We start from the raw sequence: 23,386 nt of genomic DNA, 5'->3' as shown, positions 1-23,386 counted from the left end.
TCTCAGATTTCATGGCCTCAAGCCATTTCGCGGAATCTGGGCTCATCATCGCTTCCTAATAGTTCATAGGCTCGTCATGGTCAAGTAACATGACCTCCAGAACAGGATTACCATACCACTCTGGTGCGGATCTCACTCTGGTTTACCTACGAGGTTCGGTAGTAACTTGATCTGAAGTTACATGATCATCATCATTAGCTTCCTCACTAATTGGTGTAGTAGTCACAGGAACAGATTTCTGTGATGAACTACTTTCCAATAAGGGAGCAGGTACAGTTACCTCATCCAAGTTCTACTTTCCTCCCACTCACTTCTTTCGAGAGAAACTCCTTCTCTAGAAAGGATCCATTCTTAGCAACGAATGTCCTTGCCTTCGGATCTGTGATAGAAGGTGTACCCAATAGTTTCCTTTGGGTATCCTATGAAGACACATTTCTCTGATTTGGGTTCGAGCTTATCAGGTTGAAGCATTTTTCACATAAGCATCGCAGCCCCAAACTTTCAGAAACGACAACTTTGGTTTCTTGCCAAACCACAGTTCATAAGGCGTCGTCTCAACGGATTTAGATGGTGCCCTATTTAATGTGAAGCGTCGCGTCTCTAAAGCATAACCCAAAATGATAGCGGAAAAATCGGTAAGAGACATCATAGATCGCACCATATCTAATAAAGTACGGTTACGACGTTCGGACACACCATTACACTGTGGTGTTCCAGGTGGCGTGAGTAGTGAAACTATTTCACATTGTTTTAACTGAAGGCCAAACTCGTAACTCAAATATTTTACTTCTGCGATCATATCGTAGAAACTTTTATTTTTGTTACGATGATTCTCCACTTCACTCTGAAATTCTTTGAACTTTTCAAATGTTTCAGACTTGTGTTTTATCAAGTAGATATACTCATATCTGCTCAAATCATCTATGAAGATCAGAAAATAATGATACCCCGCGAGCCTCAATATTCATCGGACCACATACATCAGTATGTATGATTTCCAACAAATCTGTTGCTCTCCGTCATTATTCCGGAGAACGGAGTCTTAGTCATCTTGCCCATGAGGCATGGTTGCAAGCATCAACTGATTCATAATCAAGTTTCCAAAAGCCCATCAGCATGGATTTTTTTCATGCGCTTTACACCAATATGACCTAAACGGCAGTGCCACAAATAAGTTGCACTATCATTATTAACTTTGCATCTTTTGGCTTCAATATTATAAAAATGTGTATCATCATGATCGAGATCCAACAAACCATTTTCATTGGGTGTATGACCATAGAAGGTTTTATTCATGTAAATAGAACAACAATTATTCTCTAACTTACATGAATAACCATATTGCAATAAACATGATCCAATCATATTCATGCTCAACGCAAACACTAAATAACATTTATTTTAGGTTTAACACTAATCCTGAAAGTATAGGGAGTGTGCGATGATGATCATATCAATCTTGGAACCATTTCCAATACACATCGTCACTTCACCCTTAACTAGTCTCTGTTCATTCTACAACTCTCGTTTCGAGTTACTATTCTTAGCAACTGAACTAGTATCAAATACTAAGGGGTTGTTATAAACATTAGTAAAGTACACATCAATAACATGTATATCAAATATACCTATGTTCACTTTGCCATCCTTCTTATCCGCCAATTACTTGGGATAGTTCCGCTTCCAATGACTAGTCCCTTTGCAGTAGAAGCACTCAGTTTCAGGCTTAGGTCCAGACTTGGGTTTTTTCACTTGAGCAGCAACTTGTTTGCTGTTCTTCTTGAAGTTCACTTTCTTCCCTTTGTCCCTTTACTTGAAACTAGTGGTTTTGTTTACCATCAACACTTGATGCTTTTCTTGATTTCTACCTTCGTCAGCATCATGAAGAGCTTGGGAATCGTTTCCGTTATCCCTTGCATATTATAGTTCATCACGAAGTTCTACTAACTTGGTGATGGTGACTAGAGAATTCTGTCAATCACTATTTTATCTGGAAGATTAACTCCCACTTGATTCAAGCGATTGTAGTACCCAGACAATCTGAGCACATGCTCACTGCTTGAGCTATTCTCCTCCATCTTTTAGCTATAGAACTTGTTGGAGACTTCATATCTCTCAACTCGGGTATTTACTTGAAATATTAACTTCAACTCCTGGAACATCTCATATGGTCCATGACGTTTCAAAACGTCTTTGAAGTCCCGATTCTAAGCCGTTTAAGCATGGTGCACTAAACTATCAAGTAGTCATCATATTGAGCTAGCCAAACGTTCATAACATCTGCATCTGCTCCTGCAATAGGTTTGTCACCTAGCGGTGCATCAAGGACATAATTCTTCCAGCAATGAGGATAAACCTCAGATCACGGATCCAATCCGCATCATTGCTACTAATATCTTTCAACTTAGTTTTCTCTAGGAACATATCAAAAATAAAACAGGGGAGCTAAACGCGAGCTATTGATCTACAACATAGATATGCTAATACTACCAGGACTAAGTTCATGATAAATTTAAGTTCAATTAATCATATTACTTAAGAACTCCCACTTAGAAAGACATCCCTCTAATCTTCTAAGTGATCACGTGATCCAAATCAACTAAACCATAACCGATCATCACGTGAAATGGAGTAGTTTTCAATGGTGAACATCACTATGTTGATCATATCTATTATATGATTCACGCTCGACCTTTCGGTCTCAGTGTTCCGAGGCCATATCTGCATATGCTAGGCTCATCAAGTTTAACCTGAGTATTCTGTGTGTGCAAAACTGGCTTGCACCCATTGTAGATGGACGTAGAGCTTATCACACCCGATCATCACGTGCTGTCTGGGCACGACGAACTTTGGCAACGGTGCATACTCAGGGAGAACACTTTTTATCTTGAAATTTAGTGAGAGATCATCTTATAATGCTACCGTCAATCAAAGCAAGATAAGATGCATAAAAGATAAACATCACATGCAATCAATATAAGTGATATGATATGGCCATCATCATCTTATGCTTGTGATCTCCATCTCCGAAGCACCGTCATGATCACCATCGTCACCGGCGCGACACCTTGATCTCCATCGTAGCACCGTTGTCGTCTCGCCAATCTTATGCTTCTACGACTATCGCTACCGCTTAGTGATAAAGTAAAGCATTACAGGACAATTGCATTGCATACAATAAAGCGACAACCATATGGATCCTGCCAGTTGCCGATAACTCGGTTACAAAACATGATCATCTCATACAATAAAATTTAGCATCATGTCTTGACCATATCACATCACAACATGCCCTGCAAAAACAAGTTAGACGTCCTCTACTTTGTTGTTGCAGGTTTTACGTGGCTGCTACGGGCTTAGCAAGAACCGTTCTTACCTACGCATCAAAACCACAACGATAGTTTGTCAAGTTGGTGCTGTTTTAACCTTCGCAAGGACCGGGCGTAGCCACACTCGGTTCAACTAAAGTTGGAGAAACCGACACCCGCCAGCCACCTATGTGCAAAGCACGTCGGTAGAACCAGTCTCGCGTAAGCGTACGCGTAATGTCGGTCCGGGCCGCTTCATCCAACAATACCGCCGAACCAAAGTATGACATGCTGGTAAGCAGTATGACTTATATCGCCCACAACTCACTTGTGTTCTACTCATGCATATGACATCTACGCATAAAACCTGGCTCGGATGCCACTGTTGGGGAACGTAGTAATTTCAAAAAAATTCCTACGCACATGCAAGATCATGGTGATGCATAGCAACGAGAGGGGAGAGTGTTGTCCACGTACCCTCGTAGACCGAAAGCGGAAGCGTTAGCACAACACGGTTGATGTAGTCATACGTCTTCACGATCCGACCGATCAAGTACCGAATGCACGGCACCTCCGAGTTCTGCACACGTTCAACTCGATGACGTCCCTCGAACTCCGATCCAGCCGAGTGTTGAGGGAGAGTTTTGTCAGCACGACGGCGTGGTGAAGATGATGATGTTGTACCGACGCAGGGCTTCGCCTAAGCACCGCTATGATATAATCGAGGTGGATTATGGTGGAGGGGGCACCGCACACGGCTAAGAGATCAAGAGATCAATTGTTGTCTCTTTGGGGTGCCCCTTGCCCCCGTATATAAAGGAGTGGAGGAGGGGGAGGGCCGTCCCTCTCTATGGCGCGCCCTAGGGGAGTCCTACTCCCACCGGGAGTAGGATTCCCCCTTTCCTAGTAGAACTAGGAGCACTTCCAAGTAGTAGGAGTAGGAGGGAAGGAAAGGGAAGGGAAAAGGAGAAGGAAGGAAGGGGGCGCCCCCTCCATAATCCAATTCGGACCAGCCCATGGGGAGGGGTGCGGCCACGCTTTGAGGACTTTCTCTCCTTTCCCGTATGGCCCACTAAGGCCCAATACGAATTCCGTAACTCCCCGGTACTCCCGAAAATACCTGAATCACTCGGAACCTTTCCGATGTCCAAATATAGTCATCCAATATATCGATCTTTATGTCTCGACCATTTCGAGACTCCTCGTCATGTCCCAGATCTCATCCGGGACTCCGAACTCCCTTGGTACATCAAAACACATAAACTCATAATATAACCGTCATCGAACTTTAAGCATGCGGACCCTACGGGTTCGAGAACTATGTAGACATGACCGAGACACATCTCCGGTCAATAACCAATAGCGGAACCTGGATTCTCATATTGGCTCCTACATATTCTACGAAGATCTTTGTCGGTCAAACCGCATAACAAAATATGTTGTTCCCTTTGTCATCGGTATGATACTTGCCCGAGATTCGATCGTCGGTATCTCAATACCTAGTTCAATCTCATTACCGGCAAGTCCCTTTACTCGTTCCATAACACATCATCCCGCAACTAACTCATTAGTTGCAAGGCTTATAGTGATGTGCATTACCGAGTGGGCCTAGAGATACCTCTCCGACAACCGGAGTGACAAATCCTAATCTCGAAATACGCCAACCCAACAAGTACCTTCGGAGACACCTGCAGAGCACCTTTATAATCACCCAGTTACGTTGTGACGTTTGGTAGCACACAGAGTGTTCCTCCGGTAAACGGGAGTTGCATAATCTCATAGTCATAGGAACATGTATAAGTCATGAAGAAAGCAATAGCAACAAACTAAACGATCAAGTGCTATGCTAACGGAATGGGTCAAGTCAATCACATCATTCTCTAATGATGTGACCCCGTTAATCAAATGACAACTCATGTCTATGGCTAGGAAACTTAACCATCTTTGATTCAACGAGCTAGTCAAGTAGAGGCATACTAGTGACATACTGTTTGTCTATGTATTCACACATGTATCATGTTTCCGGTTAATACAATTCTAGCATGAATAATAAACATTTATCATGATATAAGGAAATAAATAATAACTTTATTATTGCCTCTAGGGCATATTTCCTTCACTTCGGACCTTCAACCATGTCCGGATCCAACCTTCAAGGTCGGTGGATGCCTTCCTCTGTCACAGAGGAAGACATCAAGAAGCTAAGAGAGTGCAGGTATTTGACCGGAGAAATCTCGCACAGGCTTCCTGCTCGAGGGCAGGTCATTCCCACTCCTGAACCCGGCGAGAGCGTTGTATTCATCTCTCACTTCCTTCGAGGGCTAGGCCTCGCTCTGGATCCCTTTGTTAGGGGGCTCATGTTCTATTATGGGCTGGATTTCCATGACCTGGCCCCGGATTCCCTCCTTCGCACCTCGTTGTTCATCGTCGTATGTGAGGCCTTCCTCCGCATTACCCCACACTTCGGCCTGTGGCTCAAGACTTTCAATGTGAAGCCGAAGATGATCGAGGGGGACACGCAGAGTGTGGAGGTGCCGTAATAAGCAAAAGCGCTGATGTTCCATGGCCAGAGGGTTCCTTCCCAGAGGTGTCCAGTCTATGGCAATGGGAGTGGTTTTATATCACAGCTCCCCGGGGTACCAAGTGGGTAGCCACCCCTGCCTTTCACTCGCCCCCCCACCATAATTGACGTCATGGATCAACAAGGGGCTGGACTGGGGCCAGTAAATGATGTGCCGATATTGCAGAGTCGCATCCGAGATCTCCTCGAGAGAGATGTCAGCCTGGCCACGGTAATGCAAGTCATGCTAGTTCGTCGAGTCCCGCCTTGCAAACGTCGACCCCTCCGTATGTGGGAGTTCAACCCGGAAAGACCGCGAACTATTCAGCACTTCCTCGGCATGACGCTCAAAGAGATGTACAAATTGTTCTTCGGACCATAGATAAGGTGTCCGGACACCAGCGAGGATGCGGGTCTGAGCTGCAATCGTCCAGATACCCAAGTAAGTAATCCCGTGGCCGAACGCGTTGTTTTTTATTTATCACAACATCATTCTGAAAGGTCGCTCTTTGACCAGGACTGGGTAACAAAGGCGAAGATGATCAGGTGTTCGTCCCCCCTTCCCAAAGGCTCAGCAGATCCAGTACTGGCCAGAATGCTCGATCCGGCGCCTTATCAGGTGCCCTCAGGGGAAGATAAAGGGAGGAATAAAGAGGCTGAAAGCGGGCCTCACTCATTATTCATCCAAACCGGGGGAATTAGCGCCTCCACGAAGGAGGGTAATAGGGGAGAAGAGTCTGAAATTCCCTCTCCCCAAGGAAGGAAGAGGACCACCTCTGAAGACCCGGAAACAAAGGTTTCTAAACGGGGGAAGAAATCTTCGCCAGAGGATCCTGCCTCGGAAGGTACCCTTGCCACACAGTGCCTGCAAGGGGGCCAGCCCTCCACCGAGCTGTAAGTAAACAAAAGGCACTAAATAATAAAAATGTCCTGCTTTACTTCTAAGGACAATAACCGAAGCATATATCTTGTAGTTCGGATCGTAGCCCTTCTCGACAGAGTTCGTCTTCGGGGGATCTTCTTCCGGAGATGATGGAGAGAGAAACACCTCCCCATGCTCCCCTGCCTCATGAGGCGGGCGACCCTAAGGTGTCGTCACGGAGGATTGCTCCTGATCCACCGAGGCCAGAGGGTAATTCTTCGGCCACCCGAAGTCCTCAGTATTTGGCTCCTAAAGAGAGCAAAAGAAAGAGTCTGGAACCGTCCGATGTGCGATCGAACGCACTGAAGGATCTTCTGGAGCAAGCGGCTATCTTAGAAGCGCATTGTATGATAATGGGTACAGTGGTTCAGAGGATTTCATCCGCTGAAAGCGGGTTGCATGAAGCTTTTATGAGTCTGCTGAAAGGCTTTGAGGTACGTGAAATAGTGTATGTTTTTGACAGTACCGCACATGTTAGGTGTGCCCTATGCAGATAGTAGCCCCTGAGACTCTGGTTGCCGTTGAGAACGGCGGCAAACAGAGGATCATAGTCCCAGGTAATAATCAGGCCGCCTTCATGTGCAGGTGGCTGAAGGTCTGGTGGCTAGCCGGACTGCTGAGTTTGCCGAGCTGAAGCAGCAACTTGATGCGGCAGATGCCGACATCGTGCTTGTCAACAAGCGGCTCGACGAGGCACAAGGTATGTGATTTCTCCGGTGATCAACACATAGTAAGAGGAGCATGATGCTAGTATCTTTAATATGTTGTGATTGCAGATGGAGCTGCCGCCATGGAGACCCTTCGAGCAAAACTTTCCCGAGCCAAGGAACAAGCCAGGAATAGTGATGCGGCTGCTCTAAAGGCGGTCAAAGAGCTGAGCGCCGAACAGGCTGCGCATTGCCAAAGCAAGGAAAAAATAGCCAAGATGGCCGTTGAGTTGAAAGATGTCGCCGACCGTTACCAGCTTCTTGAAAAAGAAAGCCGAGCGAAGGCGACGGACCTGGAGAAGGCCATGGTAGCAGCCAAGGAAGCCCGCTCTAAAATCAGAGCGGCGAAGGAGGAGATGCATCAAGCTAGAGATATCGCGGCTGGGAAGCCCTTTTTGTTGCGGACGAAGTTCGGAGATCCGAAGTATGCCCCTCTTGATCAACAATGGAGTTCTGCAGATGCATACGTGGATTTGGCAGCTTGTGCTACTGATGTGGCCGACTACTTCAAGGATCAAAAAGATCGTGAAGTGGAAAGGCTATTCTGGTCACAGTTCCATGTTTCAGTGCGTCCGCTGCTGTTGAATGAGCGAATGGCCGAGTGGGCCGAGCTCCATAGGTTGTCCGGGCTTGCCATGAGGTCTGTTGTGGATCATCTGTGGCCGGAAGGGCCAAGGCCGAATAGTTATTTTAGTTTAGTGCAACAGTTCCTTGGTGTTGTGCCGCACATCGACGCTATGAAGAGGTCGGCGTGCATAGAGGGTGCGCGTATGGCACTTTCCCGTGTCAAGACATACTGGGCAGAGATGGAGGCCACCGCTATTGCAACCCGGAGTTCGGCCATAGGCCGAGTATCTACCGAGCACTACTTTGAAGAAGTCCTTGAAGGCGCTCGTTCACTAGAGGCTCAGTGCTCGAAGAATATTATGTTCTAGTGACATGTATTCCCATTGTAAAAACAATGTTTTATTGAATTATAAAGGTTGTGTTTATACTTTTGCCTGAAAGTATTATGATGCCTCCTGTGCGGCCGTTTATGTATATATGTATATAACCTGAAAGTTTGCAGTCGTCGGCTTCAGCCCCTACGCATATAATGCGGGGGTGTTTGCAAAAAATGTGTATTCACACTTGATCCAACGTCTTGGTCCATTAAGGAGGTGGTAGCACAGCGAACGAGGCAATCGGACTATATTGCTTTAACACTTTCACTTAGCCATAGGAGTTTGACGGTGGGACTGCTATATAGCCCCTGGTACCTCCGCGCTCGTCCGAATATGGTGCGCGTACGTACATGACCGGGAAACGACCCTTCGTTAATCTAGAGGAATCCCAAAGATTCTGCTAAGTCATCGAGTGGTTGACCAGCCTTGCGGTTTATCATGACAGTCAGTTTTCGGCTTTCTCTACTGAGGTGCTCATCCGGATGAACCAGGGCACAGTCGCAGTAGTTCTCCCGGTGCCGCCTTAGCCGATAGAGCGGAACATAAGGTAGCAAAACACAGGAGCCGGGCAACCCCAACATTTGACCAAAGACATGATTCGTAGCTGATGCATATAAGGCCAAACTCGCGACGTCAAACACTCCCTAAGGTATTCGGTCTTTATAACATATGCCGGGCTGAACAATGCCCTTAATAATAAACCCCGAGTGTCCAGGTACGTGCAATATTCTGAGGTGGCTAAATGCCAATAACGTCAACATCCTTCTTGGTTGTATTGAGTATCCGGAGGATGTGAACAACAAGAGACAATAAAAAAGGTTTACGCAGGGTCTTAATCTGAAAAGAAACCTTTGAGCGGGTCCCTGCTGCACGTCTGCGCCCGTGTCTCTGTTGTGCCGTGTCCTGGATGGGTGTAGCACGATTGTCATCTGCAAAAGAGAAGAACTTAGGTGAAAGTTGTCGTGCCAATTTTTTTTGGTTATTCTCGATAAACCATTAAAATTCAAGATAAGTCAAGTTGAGCCGAACTAGCCCTGATTACATGCGGGAAGCCCCTGGTACCATCTATGAGGGTTTAACCATCAAACCTATCTCAGGTATATCTAGTGATGTGCCGGACTCGTCTAACCGTGTCCGCGGTGTTGACGACCTGTCATTTATTCTGGTTGGTGAGGTCGTCTAGTGCTCGGTTGTTAAAGTCGCCACACGTTCTTCCGCGCGTAGAGAACGCTCAATATTTCCACTAACTGTGATGGTGCCACGTGGACCAGGCATCTTAAGCTTAAGAGAAGCATAATGTGGTACTACATTAAAACGGGCGAAAGCTGTTCTTCCGAGTAGTGCTTGATAGCGGCTTCGGAATGGAGCAATGTCGAAGTCTAACTTCTTACTTCGGTAGTTGTCGGGTGAACCGAATACAACCTCTAGTATTAGAGAACCCGTGGAGCGGGCCTCTGGGCCTGGTATTACTCCCTTGAAGGTAGTATTACTGTGGCTGATTTTTTTCGGGTCTATCCCCATTTTGCAGACGGTGTCCTGATATATCAGATTTAGACCACTGCCTTCGTCCATAAGGACTCGTGTGAGATGGTATCCGTTTATTATTGGGTCTAACACCAAGGCAGCCAATCCTTCATGTCGGATGCTTGTCGGGTGATCCCTGCGATCAAAAGTGATCGGGCAGGCCAACCAGGGGTTGAACTTAGGGGTGACGGGCTCTACGGCGCGTATGTCTCGGAGTGCATGTTTGCTTCTCCTCTTCGTCACGTGGATCATGTTTACCGTTTTAACCTCTGGTGGGAATTTTTTCTGTCCTCCAGTGCTTTGCTGGCGAGGTTCGTCCTCATCTTCGCTTGGTGTCTCCCTCCCCTTGTGTTCGGCGTTTAGCTTACCGGCCTGCTTGAAGACCCAGCATTCTCTGTGGGTGTGATTTGCAGGTTTATCGGGGATGCCATGAATCTGACATAGTTTGTCTAGAATCTTGTTTAGGCTGGACGGTCCATCTCTGCTGCCTTTGAAAGGCTTTTTCCGCTGACCTGGTCGAGAGCCCCTGAATCCGGTGTTTACCGCCGTATTATTTGGGCTGTCTTCTTTATTTTGACGCTTGCTTTTACTGCGTCGTGGTTTTCCATTGTCATCCCTGACTTCGGATGTGCTTGGGTCACTGGTGCTACTGCGGGCTAACCAGCTATCTTCGCCCGTGCAAAAGCGGGTCATGAGGCTTGTCAGGGCTGCCATTATTCTTGGTTTTTCTTGGCCGAGGTGTCTGGCGAGCCATTCATCTCGGACGCTGTGCTTGAAAGCTGCTAAGGCTTCGGCATTCGGGCAGTCGATGATTTGGTTCTTCTTAGTGAGAAACCTGTTCCAAAGCTTTCGGGCTGACTCTCCGGGCTATTGAATTATATGACTTAAATCGTCTGCATCCGGAGGTCGGACATAGGTCCCTTGAAAATTAGCCCAAAAAGCATCCTCGAGCTCCTCCCAACTTCCAATTGAGTTTTCGGGGAGGCTTTTCAACCAGTGCCGAGCTGGTCCTTTAAGCTTGAGGGGCAAGTACTTGATGGCATGGAGATCGTCTCCGCGAGCCATATGGATATGGAGGATAAAGTACTCAATCCAGACCCCAGGGTTTGTGGTCCCGTCGTATGCCTCTATGTTCACTAGTTTGAATCCTTCTGGAAATTCGTGGTCCAGCACCTCATCAGTGAAACATAGGGGGTGTGTGGCAGCCCTGTATTTGGATGTATCATGGCGTTCGGACGGTTGTAGTATTCGGTTTTGATTTTGTGCCGGAGCGCGCTTCCTAGATCCATAGATGGATCTGGTCATACTGGATTTTTGGCGCAAGTCCTCACATAGATCGTGTGTTGACTTATGTGCGGCCTTGTTAGCCGCTCTATCGCGGCCACAAGGTGTTGATCCGGCCGGTTGGCCGTTTTATTTTTCGGCTGTGTGGGCTCTAAGGCCTCATCGTCGAATTCAAGTAATAGCTTGCGCTTTGGATAGCTCTTTGTGTGGTAACTTCCACCATACTTTTCTTCGTTGTCGAGCACTTTGTTCCACCTGCTGTTGAGCATATTTTGTGCAGCCTTAAGCCTTTGCTTCTGCTTCTTCAGACTCCTCGCTGTGGCAATAAGCCTTCTGCGGAGGTTCTCTTGTTCCAAGTGCCTTTCCGGGATGATGTGTGCATCTTCGTCCAGACTATTTTCCTCCCCATAGGGGGGTTGATGAGGTTTATCCTCGACGTCGCCGTGTTCGGACATCGGATCCGTACTATGTTCGCCGTTTGCAGTTTCATCGTGCTCTGCCGCTGGGTCAATGTGGTCGTCGTTTCCTCTGCAGTCGACTGGAGTGTTATTTTCTCTTGTGCTGTTATCGATGTTTTTGCCGAGGCGGGATTTTGAGCGGCGCCTATGCCGACGCTTTGCTTGCTTCTCGAGGGAGCTATTCTTCGCTGCATCCTGCCGTTCTTCGTCATTGTTTTCTTTGGGTGTATCCACCATGTATATGTCATGTGGTGAAGTGGCTGTCCCGCGCCCTGTGGGCACTGGTTCCTGTTCCTCTCTTGCATCATCGTCCATGTCGTCGATGTCTTCGGAGTCAAAATCGAGCATGTCAGTTAAATCACCGACAGAGGCTACTAAGTGGGTGGTGGGTGGACAGCGGATTTCTTCGTCTTCCACATCCCATTCTAGCCGGACATAGTTCGGCCAAGGATCTCCTAACAAGGAGAGAGACCTTAATGAATTTAGCACATCGCCGAAAGGTGAGTGCTGAAAGATATCCGCGGAGGTGAACTCCATGATCGGCGCCCAATCGGATTCGATAGGCACGGACGCAGGCGGCTCGGAGTTCGTGGCCGGAGACGAATCCAGTGGTTCGGCAACACGGCTCTCATAAGGGGTGAAGTCAGTATCCGGCTCCATCGCCACTGAGAGTCCGGCCTCCATGGCGGGGTCTATCCCCCCGTCCTCGGATGGCGCAATTTGCTCCAGATTGAGGGCCGAAGTAGTTGTAGGTGTGATTTCACGAACACTGTCCGACGGCAGAGTAATGCCATGCTCATCGTGATTGTGCGGCGCACCTGACATGGGCTCGAATCCGTCGAAGATCAAGTCTCCGCAGATGTCGGCAGTGTAGTTCAAGTTTCCGAACCTGACCTGATGGTCAGGGGCGTAGCTCTCGATCTGCTCCAGATGGCCAAGCGAGTTAACCCGCAGTGCGAAGGCACCGAATACGAAGATCTGTCCGGGGAGGAAAACCTCACCCTGGACCGCATCGTGACCGATGATCGAAGGAGCCATCAAGCCTTATGGTGACGACACAGTGGAACTCTCAATGAAAGCACCAATGTTGGTGTCAAAACCGGCAGATCTCGGGTAGGGGTCCCAAACTGTGCGTCTTAGGCGGATGGTAACAAGAGGTGGGGGACACGATGTTTACCCAGGTTCGGGCCCTCTCGATGGAGGTAATACCCTACTTCCTGCTTGATTGATCTTGATGATATGAGTATTACAAGAGTTGATCTACCACGAGATCGTAGAGGCTAAACCCTAGAAGCTAGCCTATGGTATGATTGTTGTTGTCCTACGGACTAAACCCTCCGGTTTATATAGACACCAAAGGGGGCTAGGGTTACACAGAGTCGGTTACAAGGAAGGAGATCTACATATCCATATTGCCAAGCTTGCCTTCCACGCCAAGGAGAGTCCCATCCGGACACGGGACGAAGTCTTCAATCTTGTATCTTCATAGTCCAACAGTCCGGCCAAAGGATATAGTCCGGTTGTTCGGAGACCCCCTAATCCAGGACTCCCTCACCTGTGGTCGGACCGCGATTAACATTAACGACGAGGTCGGACCTATCTTCCCCACCCTTTGTGGGGTTCGCCAAGGTGACCCATTCTCCCCATTTCTGTTCAACATGGTAGTCGATGCCCTGGCGGTCAGCCTGGATAAGGCCAAATCTGCTGGCCATATCCATGAAATTGTCCCTCACCTTGTGGGGAGGGGTCTCCCTCCTTCAATATGCTAACGACACAATAATAATGGTCGAGGTCTCCGACACCGATATTGTCAACCTGAAGTTCCTCCTCCTATGCTTCCAGCAGATGTCCGGGCTCACGATCAACTTTGATAAGAGCGAAGTGATGATCCTTGGCTATCCTCCGGATGAGGCTCGGGCTATTGCGGATTGGTTGAACTGTCGCTTGGGTACCTTCCCCATGACCTACTTGGGGATACCCATTAGTGACTCTAGGCTCACCGTGGCTGACCTCCGCCCGACTATGACCCGGATGCAGCACCGGGTTGAGCCCTGGAAGGGTAGGTGGCTCTCGAAGGCGGCCCGGGTTATTCTCATCAACTCCTCGCTTTCTAGTCTCCTTTGGTTTCTCATGAGTTTCTATAGCCTCCATGAGACGCTTCATCAGGAGATCGCCAAGTACCGATCCAGGTTTTTCTGTCCAGGCGAGGGTGACAAGCAGAAATACCATATGGTGAGCTGGCCCGGCATCTGCAAGCCTGATGTCTACTACACAACCTTCTTCTTGTAGAAGTTGTTGGGCCTCCAAGTGCAGAGGTTTGTAGGACAGTAGCAAATTTCCCTCAAGTGGATGACCTAAGGTTTATCAATCCGTGGGAGGCGTAGGAAGAAGATGGTCTCTCTCAAACAACCCTGCAACCAAATAACAAAGAGTCTCTTGCGTCCCCAACAGACCCAATACAATGGTAAATTGTATAGGTGCACTAGTTCGGCAAAGATATGGTGATACAAGTGCAATATGGATGGTAGATATAGGTTTTTGTAATCTGAAAATATAAAAACAGCAAGGTAGCAAGTGGTAAAAGTGAGCGAAAACGGTATTGTGATGCGTTGAAACAAGGCCTAGGGTTCATACTTTCACTAGTGCAAGTTCTCTCAACAATAATAACATAATTGGATCATATAACTATCCCTCAACATGCAACAAAGAGTCACTCCAAAGTCACTAATAGCGGAGAACAAACGAAGAGATTATTGTAGGGTACGAAACCACCTCAAAATTATTCTTTCCGATCGATCTATTCAAGAGTCTGTAGTAAAATAACATGAAGCTATTCTTTCCGTTCAATCTATCCTAGAGTTCGTACTAGAATAACACCTTAAGACACAAATCAACCAAAACCCTAATGTCACCTAGATACTCCAATGTCACCTCAAGTATCCGTGGGTATGATTATACGATATGCATCACACAATCTCAGATTCATCTATTCAACCAACACAAAGAACTTTAAAGAGTGCCCCAAAGTTTCTACCAGAGAGTCAAGACGAAAACGTGTGCCAACCCCTATAATAGCAAAGCTCATGGTACATCAAGATCGTGCCGAATCAAGAACACGAGAGAGAAAGAGATCAAACACATAGCTACTGGTACATACCCTCAACCCCGAGGGTGAACTACTCCCTCCTCATCATGGAGAGCGCCAGGATGATGAAAATGTCCACCGGAGAGGGATTCCCCCCTCCGGGAGGGTGCCGGAACGGGTCTAGATTGGTTTTCGATGGCTACAGAGGCTTGCGGTGGTGGAACTCCCGATCTAGGTTTCTTTCTGGAAGTTTGGGGTTATATAAGAGGTGTTGGAGTCGGGAACAAGTCAGGGGGTCCCCGAGGCGGCCACGAGGTAGGGGGCACGCCCCCACCCTCGTGGTGGCCTTAGGACTCTTCTGGCCCATCTCCGGTACTCTGTGGGCTTCTTCTGGTCCAAAAATGGTCTCCGTGAAATTTCAGGTCAATTGGACTCCGTTTGGTTTTCCTTTTCTGCGATACTGAAAAACAAGGAAAATACATAAACTGGCACTGGGCTCTAGGTTAAAATGTTAGTCCCAAAAATCATATAAAATAGCATATAAAACATCCAAGGTTGATAATATAATAGCATGGAACAATCAAAAATTATAGATACGTTGGAGACGTATCAAAGCCCAAGGACCAGGGTGGTCTGGGCATCTTGTCGTCTCGGCGCATGAACATTGCTCTCCTGACCCGGTGACTCTGGTGTATCGCCAATGGGGAGCGAGGCCTCTGGCTCACCATCATCCGTAACAAGTACCTCCGTGGAAATCCGCTTGCGTTTTGTCAGCGCTCGGTCGGATCCCAGTTCTGGCAAGCTGTGATTCAACTCCTGCCCGTGCTCCGCATTGGCACATCCATCTCAGTTGGCTCTGGATCCTCGACTCTGTTTTGGTTTGACCGCTGGCTGGGAGACTCCCCTGGCTGCTCGGTTTCCGGACCTATTCGCCATAGGGGTTGACCCTCGGGTCTCTGTCGAGACGGCCCTTATTGACTTAGGGCGTCTCGCCTTCCGGCGTCCTTTTGCCCCCCCTGAGGTGGCTGCGTGGGACTCCCTCCTCCAGGACATCGCCCTTCTCCCGATGGACGCCGAGGGTGCCCCCGACTCCATCTCCTGGCGCCTGGAGCCATCTGGCTGCTTCTCCACTAACTACTTATACGCGGCAATCGCCCCCTCGTTGTCCCCTGAGCCCTTTAGCCTGACCTGGGACATTCGCTTTCCTCTGAAGATTAGGATTTTCCTGTGGCAGTGGATCAGAGGACGCCTTCCCTCTGGGATCGAGGTCCTCAAACACAATGGACCAGGAGATGGGATGTGCCCCTTGTGCGGCACGGTGGAGGATTCTAACCACATCTTTTTTTCTTGCTCCACCGCCCAATTCTTGTGGTCCTGCTTCCGTGAGGCGGTTGGTGGGGCAGTGCTGCAACAGCAACTTCCCCGACCTGCTTCAAGAGATCCACGCCGCCCCTCCTCGCTACCGCCATATTAGATGGATGTGCGTTGGAGTCCTCGCCTGGACGCTTTGGACTATCCGCAACAAGCTCGTTATCCAGAAAGTGCCCCTTCGACGTGCGACTGACACAATCTTCAAAATGTGTGGTTACTTGCAGCTTTGGTGGCCGCTTAGCCGCCCTCAGGACCGGGACGCCATCAACACCCTCCTCGCCGATCTTCGCTCGATGGCCTTCCGCGTGGCACCTCCGCTGCCGCCCCCCCTCCGGAGCCCGATAGAGCCTACTGCATGTGGTGCTATTCCTGTGTTTGGTTTTCATCTTGGGCTTGTTGAGCTGTGCCCTCAGCATTGAACCTTGTACTCGTATTGGGGTGAACCCCCTGTGTGTGTGTGTGTTTGTTGTTTGAACTATGTTGGATGTTTGGCTCGGGCGGTTTGCTTTATAATATAAAGCGGGGCGAAAGCCTTTTTCGGTAACAGTTGGATGCATTACAAATTCCGTGGATGTCTTAAGGGATAACATGTTACGCTTAGTACGTAATCCGAACAATTCATGCTAACCTGAAATGATAGTGTTTCTTTAGTTGAATTAATAGAATGGGAGATGCAAAGATGGAGTCAATATCACCAAGAAGAGGAAAGAACAACAAGCAGTTGTTAATGGAATGGACAAGACGGGTGGTTCATCTTCCTATGGAATGAACAAGAGAGGTGGTCCATCTTCCTATTGGTAACCTGCTCACTTTGTTATGTATAAAAACATTGCACTCGATGCGGTATGATAAAATGCGGGAATAAGAAGGCCTGCTCTCCGGCATACACTAGAGGGAGAGAGAGAGACGATAGAAAGAAGAGAGACTTTCTCTAGGGTGGGGTCCACCTATAAGAGAGAGAGGGGGGAGGTGTGTGTGTGTGTGTGAGAGAGAGAGAGATTTCTTTTCTTTTTCCAAGGACAGGTCCCACGTGTAAGTGAAACATGCACAGAGGGGTAACTATGTACAAGAGATGTCTCGATGACGGTAAAATCCCTTTGACCGGGCGAAAACGGCACCAAAGGTTATTTCAATAAGGGATTTTGATGGAAGAGGAGCAACGTTGAGCACATCAATTTTTTAGTGGTAAAGATGATAGTGGGTGCAAATTAAGGGGGAAAATGGAATTGGCCCGTGATATAAATGTTTGAACTCGTCCATGGTTCTTAGAAACTGCGAAGAAACTTAGTACACAAAACAAACCAAAACTCAAAACAAAGACCAAAGGCACATAGCTCCCCAACAACAATGTTAGAAAAAGCTTGATGTGTTAAGTGTACAAGATACAGTTGTGGCACTTTCGAAGTAGGAGTATCCCACAAAGAGCTTAGGAAATGCCCTTTGCCTCTTATAGAGGTTTACCATTAAGTGCCCATAAGTTATTTGCGATCCAAAGCAAAAACATTGTGAAGGAAGAAACATCGCAAGATTGTTTAAAAGAAAGTTAAAGTGCACTATAAAAGTAGTGAAGAACAAAAGAGTAATGCAAAGTGATGGAAACTGCAATAGGGCTCAGAGTTTCTTAAGGAGTACAGATTCACCACTTGTATGCTTGTTATTTTATTACACACAAGCACAATTATCGGTTGACCAATCCATGTTATATGTTTAATGTGTTGGCGGAGCCAAATAAATATACATGCATACTACCGCAACTCCGTATCACGCATGCCACCACCATCCCCTCCTGCCGGTGCAAGCAATGATGATTAAGGGACTTCCAGTGGACGCGGATTAAAGCTATGGGGTCTCCGTTATTTCCCTTATCATAGCTCGACAAAGGAGGGAGATAACTTCTGTCACAACACTACCTCCACATCCCCGCTTCCCAATGATAGTAACATCTTTCATGTCCACTAAGGCATATGTTGTGTGATCGACTTCACACAACATAATGAAGAATAATTAACACAAACATATAAGAAAAATATTGCCTCTTATTGGTGTTCAGTTCATACACATACTAGGGTTCCTCCATATCCCCGGGAACTAGGGTTCTACTTAGAAATATAGATAATAAACATCATCATGGTGTTCCTAGCAATTACAGATGGATGATTAATGCAACACGAGTATGAATCCATATTAGGTTCGGTATAACAAATAAATGAATGGAGGGGTCGATGGCAAGGATGTGGATGATGATGATAGTTGATGTCGTAGTCTCCTTTGTCGAGGTGATGGCGTGGCGGTGCCCTTCCATCGATTTCCCATCCAGATCCCTCTTAGAGTTGATTTTCTGCTCCCGTTTCATGGTTGTGGCCTCTCTGTTCGCCGAATGCGAGATCCAATCACATGTGGATGAAATTCTTGACCATGGGGAGCTGGCCGTACTGCACACTGTCTTCTCTCCTGGTAAGGCTTGCGCTCCTGGTTTTCTTTCCATTTTGATCTTAGGTTATTATTACATCAATTAGCATGGTGTTTACCCAGAAATAGGTGATTTCCAATCAATGCTTAAATCTCCTGCTCCTTTGAGATTCTGACAAAAACAACCAAATAGGTGGCGCGAATGCGATAAAATTATGAAAATCCTTTGACTACAACGCAAAAATAAGGGGTAAAAAGTGAAGCAAAATGTACTCATCCATCGCCGCAAAAATGCGAAGGCATTGTGGCTTGAGGAGTCCGAGTGCCTCGCCAAGGAGAAGGTGGCCGCTGCGGCTAAAGTTAGCCGCCTTGACAAGGAGCAGGCCCACCCCACCAGATGTCTGGCCGGACCACCCTTCTCGTCCACCTCTAGCAACGACGATGGCCCTCCAGATGCTGATGCGTATGATGAGGACTTCAACGCCTACTAACGCCCGTTTTGGAGATTCCAAGGGGAAGGGCCTGGCAAGGAAGTGGTGAGGTATCTATCTAGATCTAGCAATGCTATGGTAGTCGAAGTGTCCATATTTTGTGAACTTGCTATGTCAAGTTGTAATGATGAACTTGCTATGTCCGAGCGTATGCTATGTGTTGAATTTATCTACGCCGTGTTGATCGACGTTGCATGAGATTGTTTGGATTCAGGGGATTGGATATAAGAGGGATGGCTACGCCGCGAACAAATGGGCTATGTCCGGCTCAAGATGCTCTAAGAGAAGAGTAGGAACTTGATTGCAGGACTGAGCTTTTTTGGATCTCCTTATGGTTTTGGCAGCGTCTCAGTGCTCTCTTATGGAGAATATCCTCTCACCAAAGTTGAAGGTAAAAGGCGAGAAGGAAAGTCTGGATGAAGGAAGAAAGAGGAGCTTGACTCTACTTCGACACTTTTCAGTTGATGGAGGTGTAGGTGCTCAACATTCAACAAAGTGCTAGCCGCTAGGTGAAGTCGAACGCATATGACCTTAGAGCTGGGATCATCATTAGGCAAGGTGCATATAGACCGTTCGTGGTCCTCGAGGGGGTCAAATACACTGCTGCAGTCTTCAGCACACATTGATTGACTGACATTTGTATTTTTTCCCTTTCAAATCGCATCCTCCAAATCAAGGAAGGAACAGTTCAGAAGCTCACCTATAAACTGAATGGATACCAGCCTTGGCGGTAGTCGATCGACGACAAGTTTGACTTACCATCGTTCTCTCCGTTTGACAAAATCAGCTCATCATCCTTCTCAGCCTCTGCACCTACCGCACCACTGGATGAGACAGACATCGACCCGACTTCTCTCCGTTTGTCCCTGTGATCCCAACTTGTTGCCACGCCCAGTTCAGTCCCTCTTCCGTCCGGCGCCAAGCAAATCACCACGTTTCTATTATTACTAGATAAACAATCCGACATGGCACACACTGTGGAGACCGGCGACCGGCGATGAGTGGCTGCATGCAACCTGAGCCTGCAGGCCGCAAGCACCTAGCTAGCCGCCGCCTACTGCGCGGAAACTTCGCCGCATGGCGAGCGGAGTCGTGCGGTGCGACTGAGAACAAACTCGTATGCGCAATTGTTGGTGAGAGAGATTTGATTATTATTAGCCACTGGATCCTGCTTGCTATATAAGCTCCGTCCCGCAGCAGAAACACAGCAGCAGCAGACAGACAGACAGAGCAGCAGCCAAGGCCTGAGGCGAGCTGAGAAAAAGCTCACAGCTCAAACTGAAAGCTAGCTACTAGTTAGGAATTAGGATTAGCTCAAACTTCCGCTTCCGATAGACACAGAGCTCGTCGGCGACATGGACGCCATGGAGAGAGGCCAGCGTGCGCCGCTCCTGCCCGAGGTAACGATCAGCGCGCGCCGCTCCTGCCGCTCCCTGCCACCATCCTCCTCCTCCTCTTCCTCCTGTGCTGCCCCCCTGTTCGTTCTGGAAGGAGGATCAGTACAATGAAAACTGAAATGCAAAATCCGCAACCACGCTTCAGCATCCGTCCACACAAGAAGAGCATTTGTGCACCTCCATTAGACCAAGTCTAACTTACAAGAACACAGAGAAGAAAATGGTTATTAACACGTGGTTAACACATGCTGACATGCATATCCAGCCCCCTTCCTTTTCTAACCAGACAGGCACATCCACATCACGGTCGTGCTGCAGCATCACATCCACAGCTCGTCAATACAACTGCATTTTTTTTAACAGATTCTGTTCTGGTTGCTAACAATTCCTGCAATTATCTCTGTTACAGAGTCATGGCCCAAAGGTTCAAGAGGACGACAGCCTGCAGCTGCAGGTGCCACTCCTCAAGCATAAGAAGCGGGGCGGCAGCAAGGCACCCGCAGTAATTCTATGTAAGCAAAGCTCCATCTTCTTCTAATTGCTTTTCCAGCCAACAAAAATGTAGATTAATTGGAGAGGAGCTAGTGGTTTAACTGAACTTTCGCCATTGTTGGTGCAGTGTTCGAATGCCTGGAGAGCACGGCGTTCAATGGCATCTCCACCAACCTGGTGGTGTACCTGGAGACCGTCCTCCACGGCACCAACCTCGCCAGCGCATCCAACGTCGCCACCTGGTTCGGCACCAGCTACCTCACCCCCGTCTTCGGCGCCATCATCGCCGACTCCTTCTGGGGCAACTACAACACCATCCTCGTCTCCCTCGTCGTCTACCTTCTCGGCATGATGCTCGTCACCTTCTCCGCCTTCGTGCCCACCACCACGGCGGCGCTGTGCGCGGCGGGCGCGTCGTGCGCCGGCACCGCCGGCACGTGGGGGCTGAGCTCGCAGGCCGTGGCTTTCGTGGGGCTGTACCTCGTGGCGATCGGGTGCGGCGGGGTGCGCTCGTCGCTGCTGCCATTCGGCGCCGAGCAGTTCGATGACGACAGCCCGGCCGACCGGGAGGGCAAGGCGTCCTTCTTCAGCTGGTTCTACCTCTGCGTGAGCTTCGGCCCCATCATCTCCGGCGTGTTCCTCGTCTGGATCCAGCAGAACGTCAGCTGGGGCCTCGGATTCGGCATCGCCACCGCCTGCATAGCGCTCGCCTTCGCCGCCTTCATGCTCGCCACGCCCATGTACAAGCGCCGCATGCCCGCCGGTACGCCGCTCAAGAGCCTGTGCCAGGTCGTCGCTGCCGCGTGCAAGAAGATTAGCGTCAAGGTGCCCGCCGAAGCCGGACACCTCTACGAGGTCAGTGACAAGATCGACTCGCCCCAGCCCAGGATCGCGCACACCAGCGACTTCAAGTTCCTCGACAAGGCGGCCATCGTCACGGAGTCGGACATGGAGGAGAGGCCGGAGGCGGCGACCTCGTGGAAGCTCTGCACCGTGACTCAGGTGGAGGAGCTCAAGATCCTCCTCCGCCTGCTTCCCGTATGGATCACCAGCGTCGTCGTGTCATCGGCATTCTCGCAGATGAACACCACGTTCGTGCAGCAGGGCAGTGCCATGGAAATGACCGTCCTGTCGGTGCCGGTGCCCGCGGCGTCGCTGGCCTCCTTCGAGGTGATCTGCGTCATGACATGGGTGCTCCTCTACAACAAGGTGATCGTGCCGGCGTTGAGGAGCTTCTCCTCGAGCGGTGACGGCGAGCCGTCGCAGCTGCAGCGGATGGGTGCCGGGCGGCTCCTCATGGCGCTCACCATGGCGGTGGCAGCGCTCGTGGAAATGAAGCGGCTCGACAGCGCGGCGCGTGGGGAAGAAATCAGCATTTCGTGGCAGCTGCCCCAGTACTTCTTCCTTGCCGGCGGGGAGGTCTTCTGCTACATCGCGCAGCTGGAGTTCTTCTTTGACGAGGCGCCGGACACCATGAAGAGCATGTGCACGTCGCTCGCTCTGCTCACCATCGCGCTGGGGAGCTACATGAGCTCCTTCATCTACGCCATCGTGGAGGCCTTCACGGCGACGGGAGACAGCCCCGGGTGGATCTCCGACGACCTCAACAAGGGCCACCTCGACTACTTCTTCTGGGCCATGGCTGCAATGTGCACGCTCAACTTTGTCGTGTACAGCGGCATCGTCAAGAACTACAGGCTCAAGAAGGTCATCTCGTGATCGCTTGCTCTAAATCTTCAAGATTCCATTCCATTCCATTACATAGATTACATTGCACAATCGCCAATTGGTGATGGATGAACAGTAACTAGCTAGTAGCCAGGTACATATATACACAGGGCATAGTAGGGAGAAAATGTAGGATATCACTTCTCTTTTCTTTTTCATGGCCGTAGTGTAATCCTATGGCAGGACCATTTTTTTTGAATTTTTGTTGGTGCCCTTTCTTGGATTGTAGAAAGATTACAAGATGACAGTATGAATGTGTGCTTCTCTTCTATTTCAATCCAAGGACAGAAATTTGCATTTAACATGCGAGTAGTGTAGAAATTGTAGTGGAAGCGTTCTACCCTCTCGAGAGAGAGCCGCGGGTATTTATTGATAATGATGAGGCTCATCTCATGATCGCATACAAGACTTGAAGTACAACAGAACATATAGAGATAAAAGAAGGTTTAACTAGATACTAGTATATCTCTAACTAACTAACTCTATACGAGACTATATGCGCCGGCCCATAGGAGGCCTACATGAGATATTTCAATACACCCCCCTAATCACAACTTGATCAAGTTGAGACTACGTCTAAATTTCTCGAAGCTCCTTGTAGGCAACGCCTTGGTGAAGCCATCCGCAATCTGATCTCCAAAGTGAATAAACCGAATGTCCAACTCTTTGTTGGCAACACGTTCTCCGATGAAGTGAAAGTCTATCT

The 23,386-nt window shown here is 48.6% G+C and overlaps 1 protein-coding gene across 1 annotated transcript; it reads left to right on the top strand.

The window, feature by feature from the left end:
- The first annotated feature begins 20,259 nt into the window (after positions 1-20,259).
- Positions 20,260-22,951, top strand: LOC125514221 (protein NRT1/ PTR FAMILY 8.3-like). Its single transcript, XM_048679510.1, has 3 exons — positions 20,260-20,463; positions 20,870-20,972; positions 21,080-22,951. The coding sequence occupies exons 1-3, from the start codon at positions 20,419-20,421 to the stop codon at positions 22,669-22,671; spliced, it is 1,740 nt and encodes a 579-aa protein (XP_048535467.1). The 5' UTR covers positions 20,260-20,418; the 3' UTR covers positions 22,672-22,951.
- Positions 22,952-23,386: the final 435 nt, after the last annotated feature.

Source organism: Triticum urartu, chromosome 6, assembly GCF_003073215.2.
Source record: "Triticum urartu cultivar G1812 chromosome 6, Tu2.1, whole genome shotgun sequence".
Lineage (NCBI taxonomy): Eukaryota > Viridiplantae > Streptophyta > Magnoliopsida > Poales > Poaceae > Triticum > Triticum urartu.
This window is presented reverse-complemented; position numbering and strand designations above follow the sequence as displayed.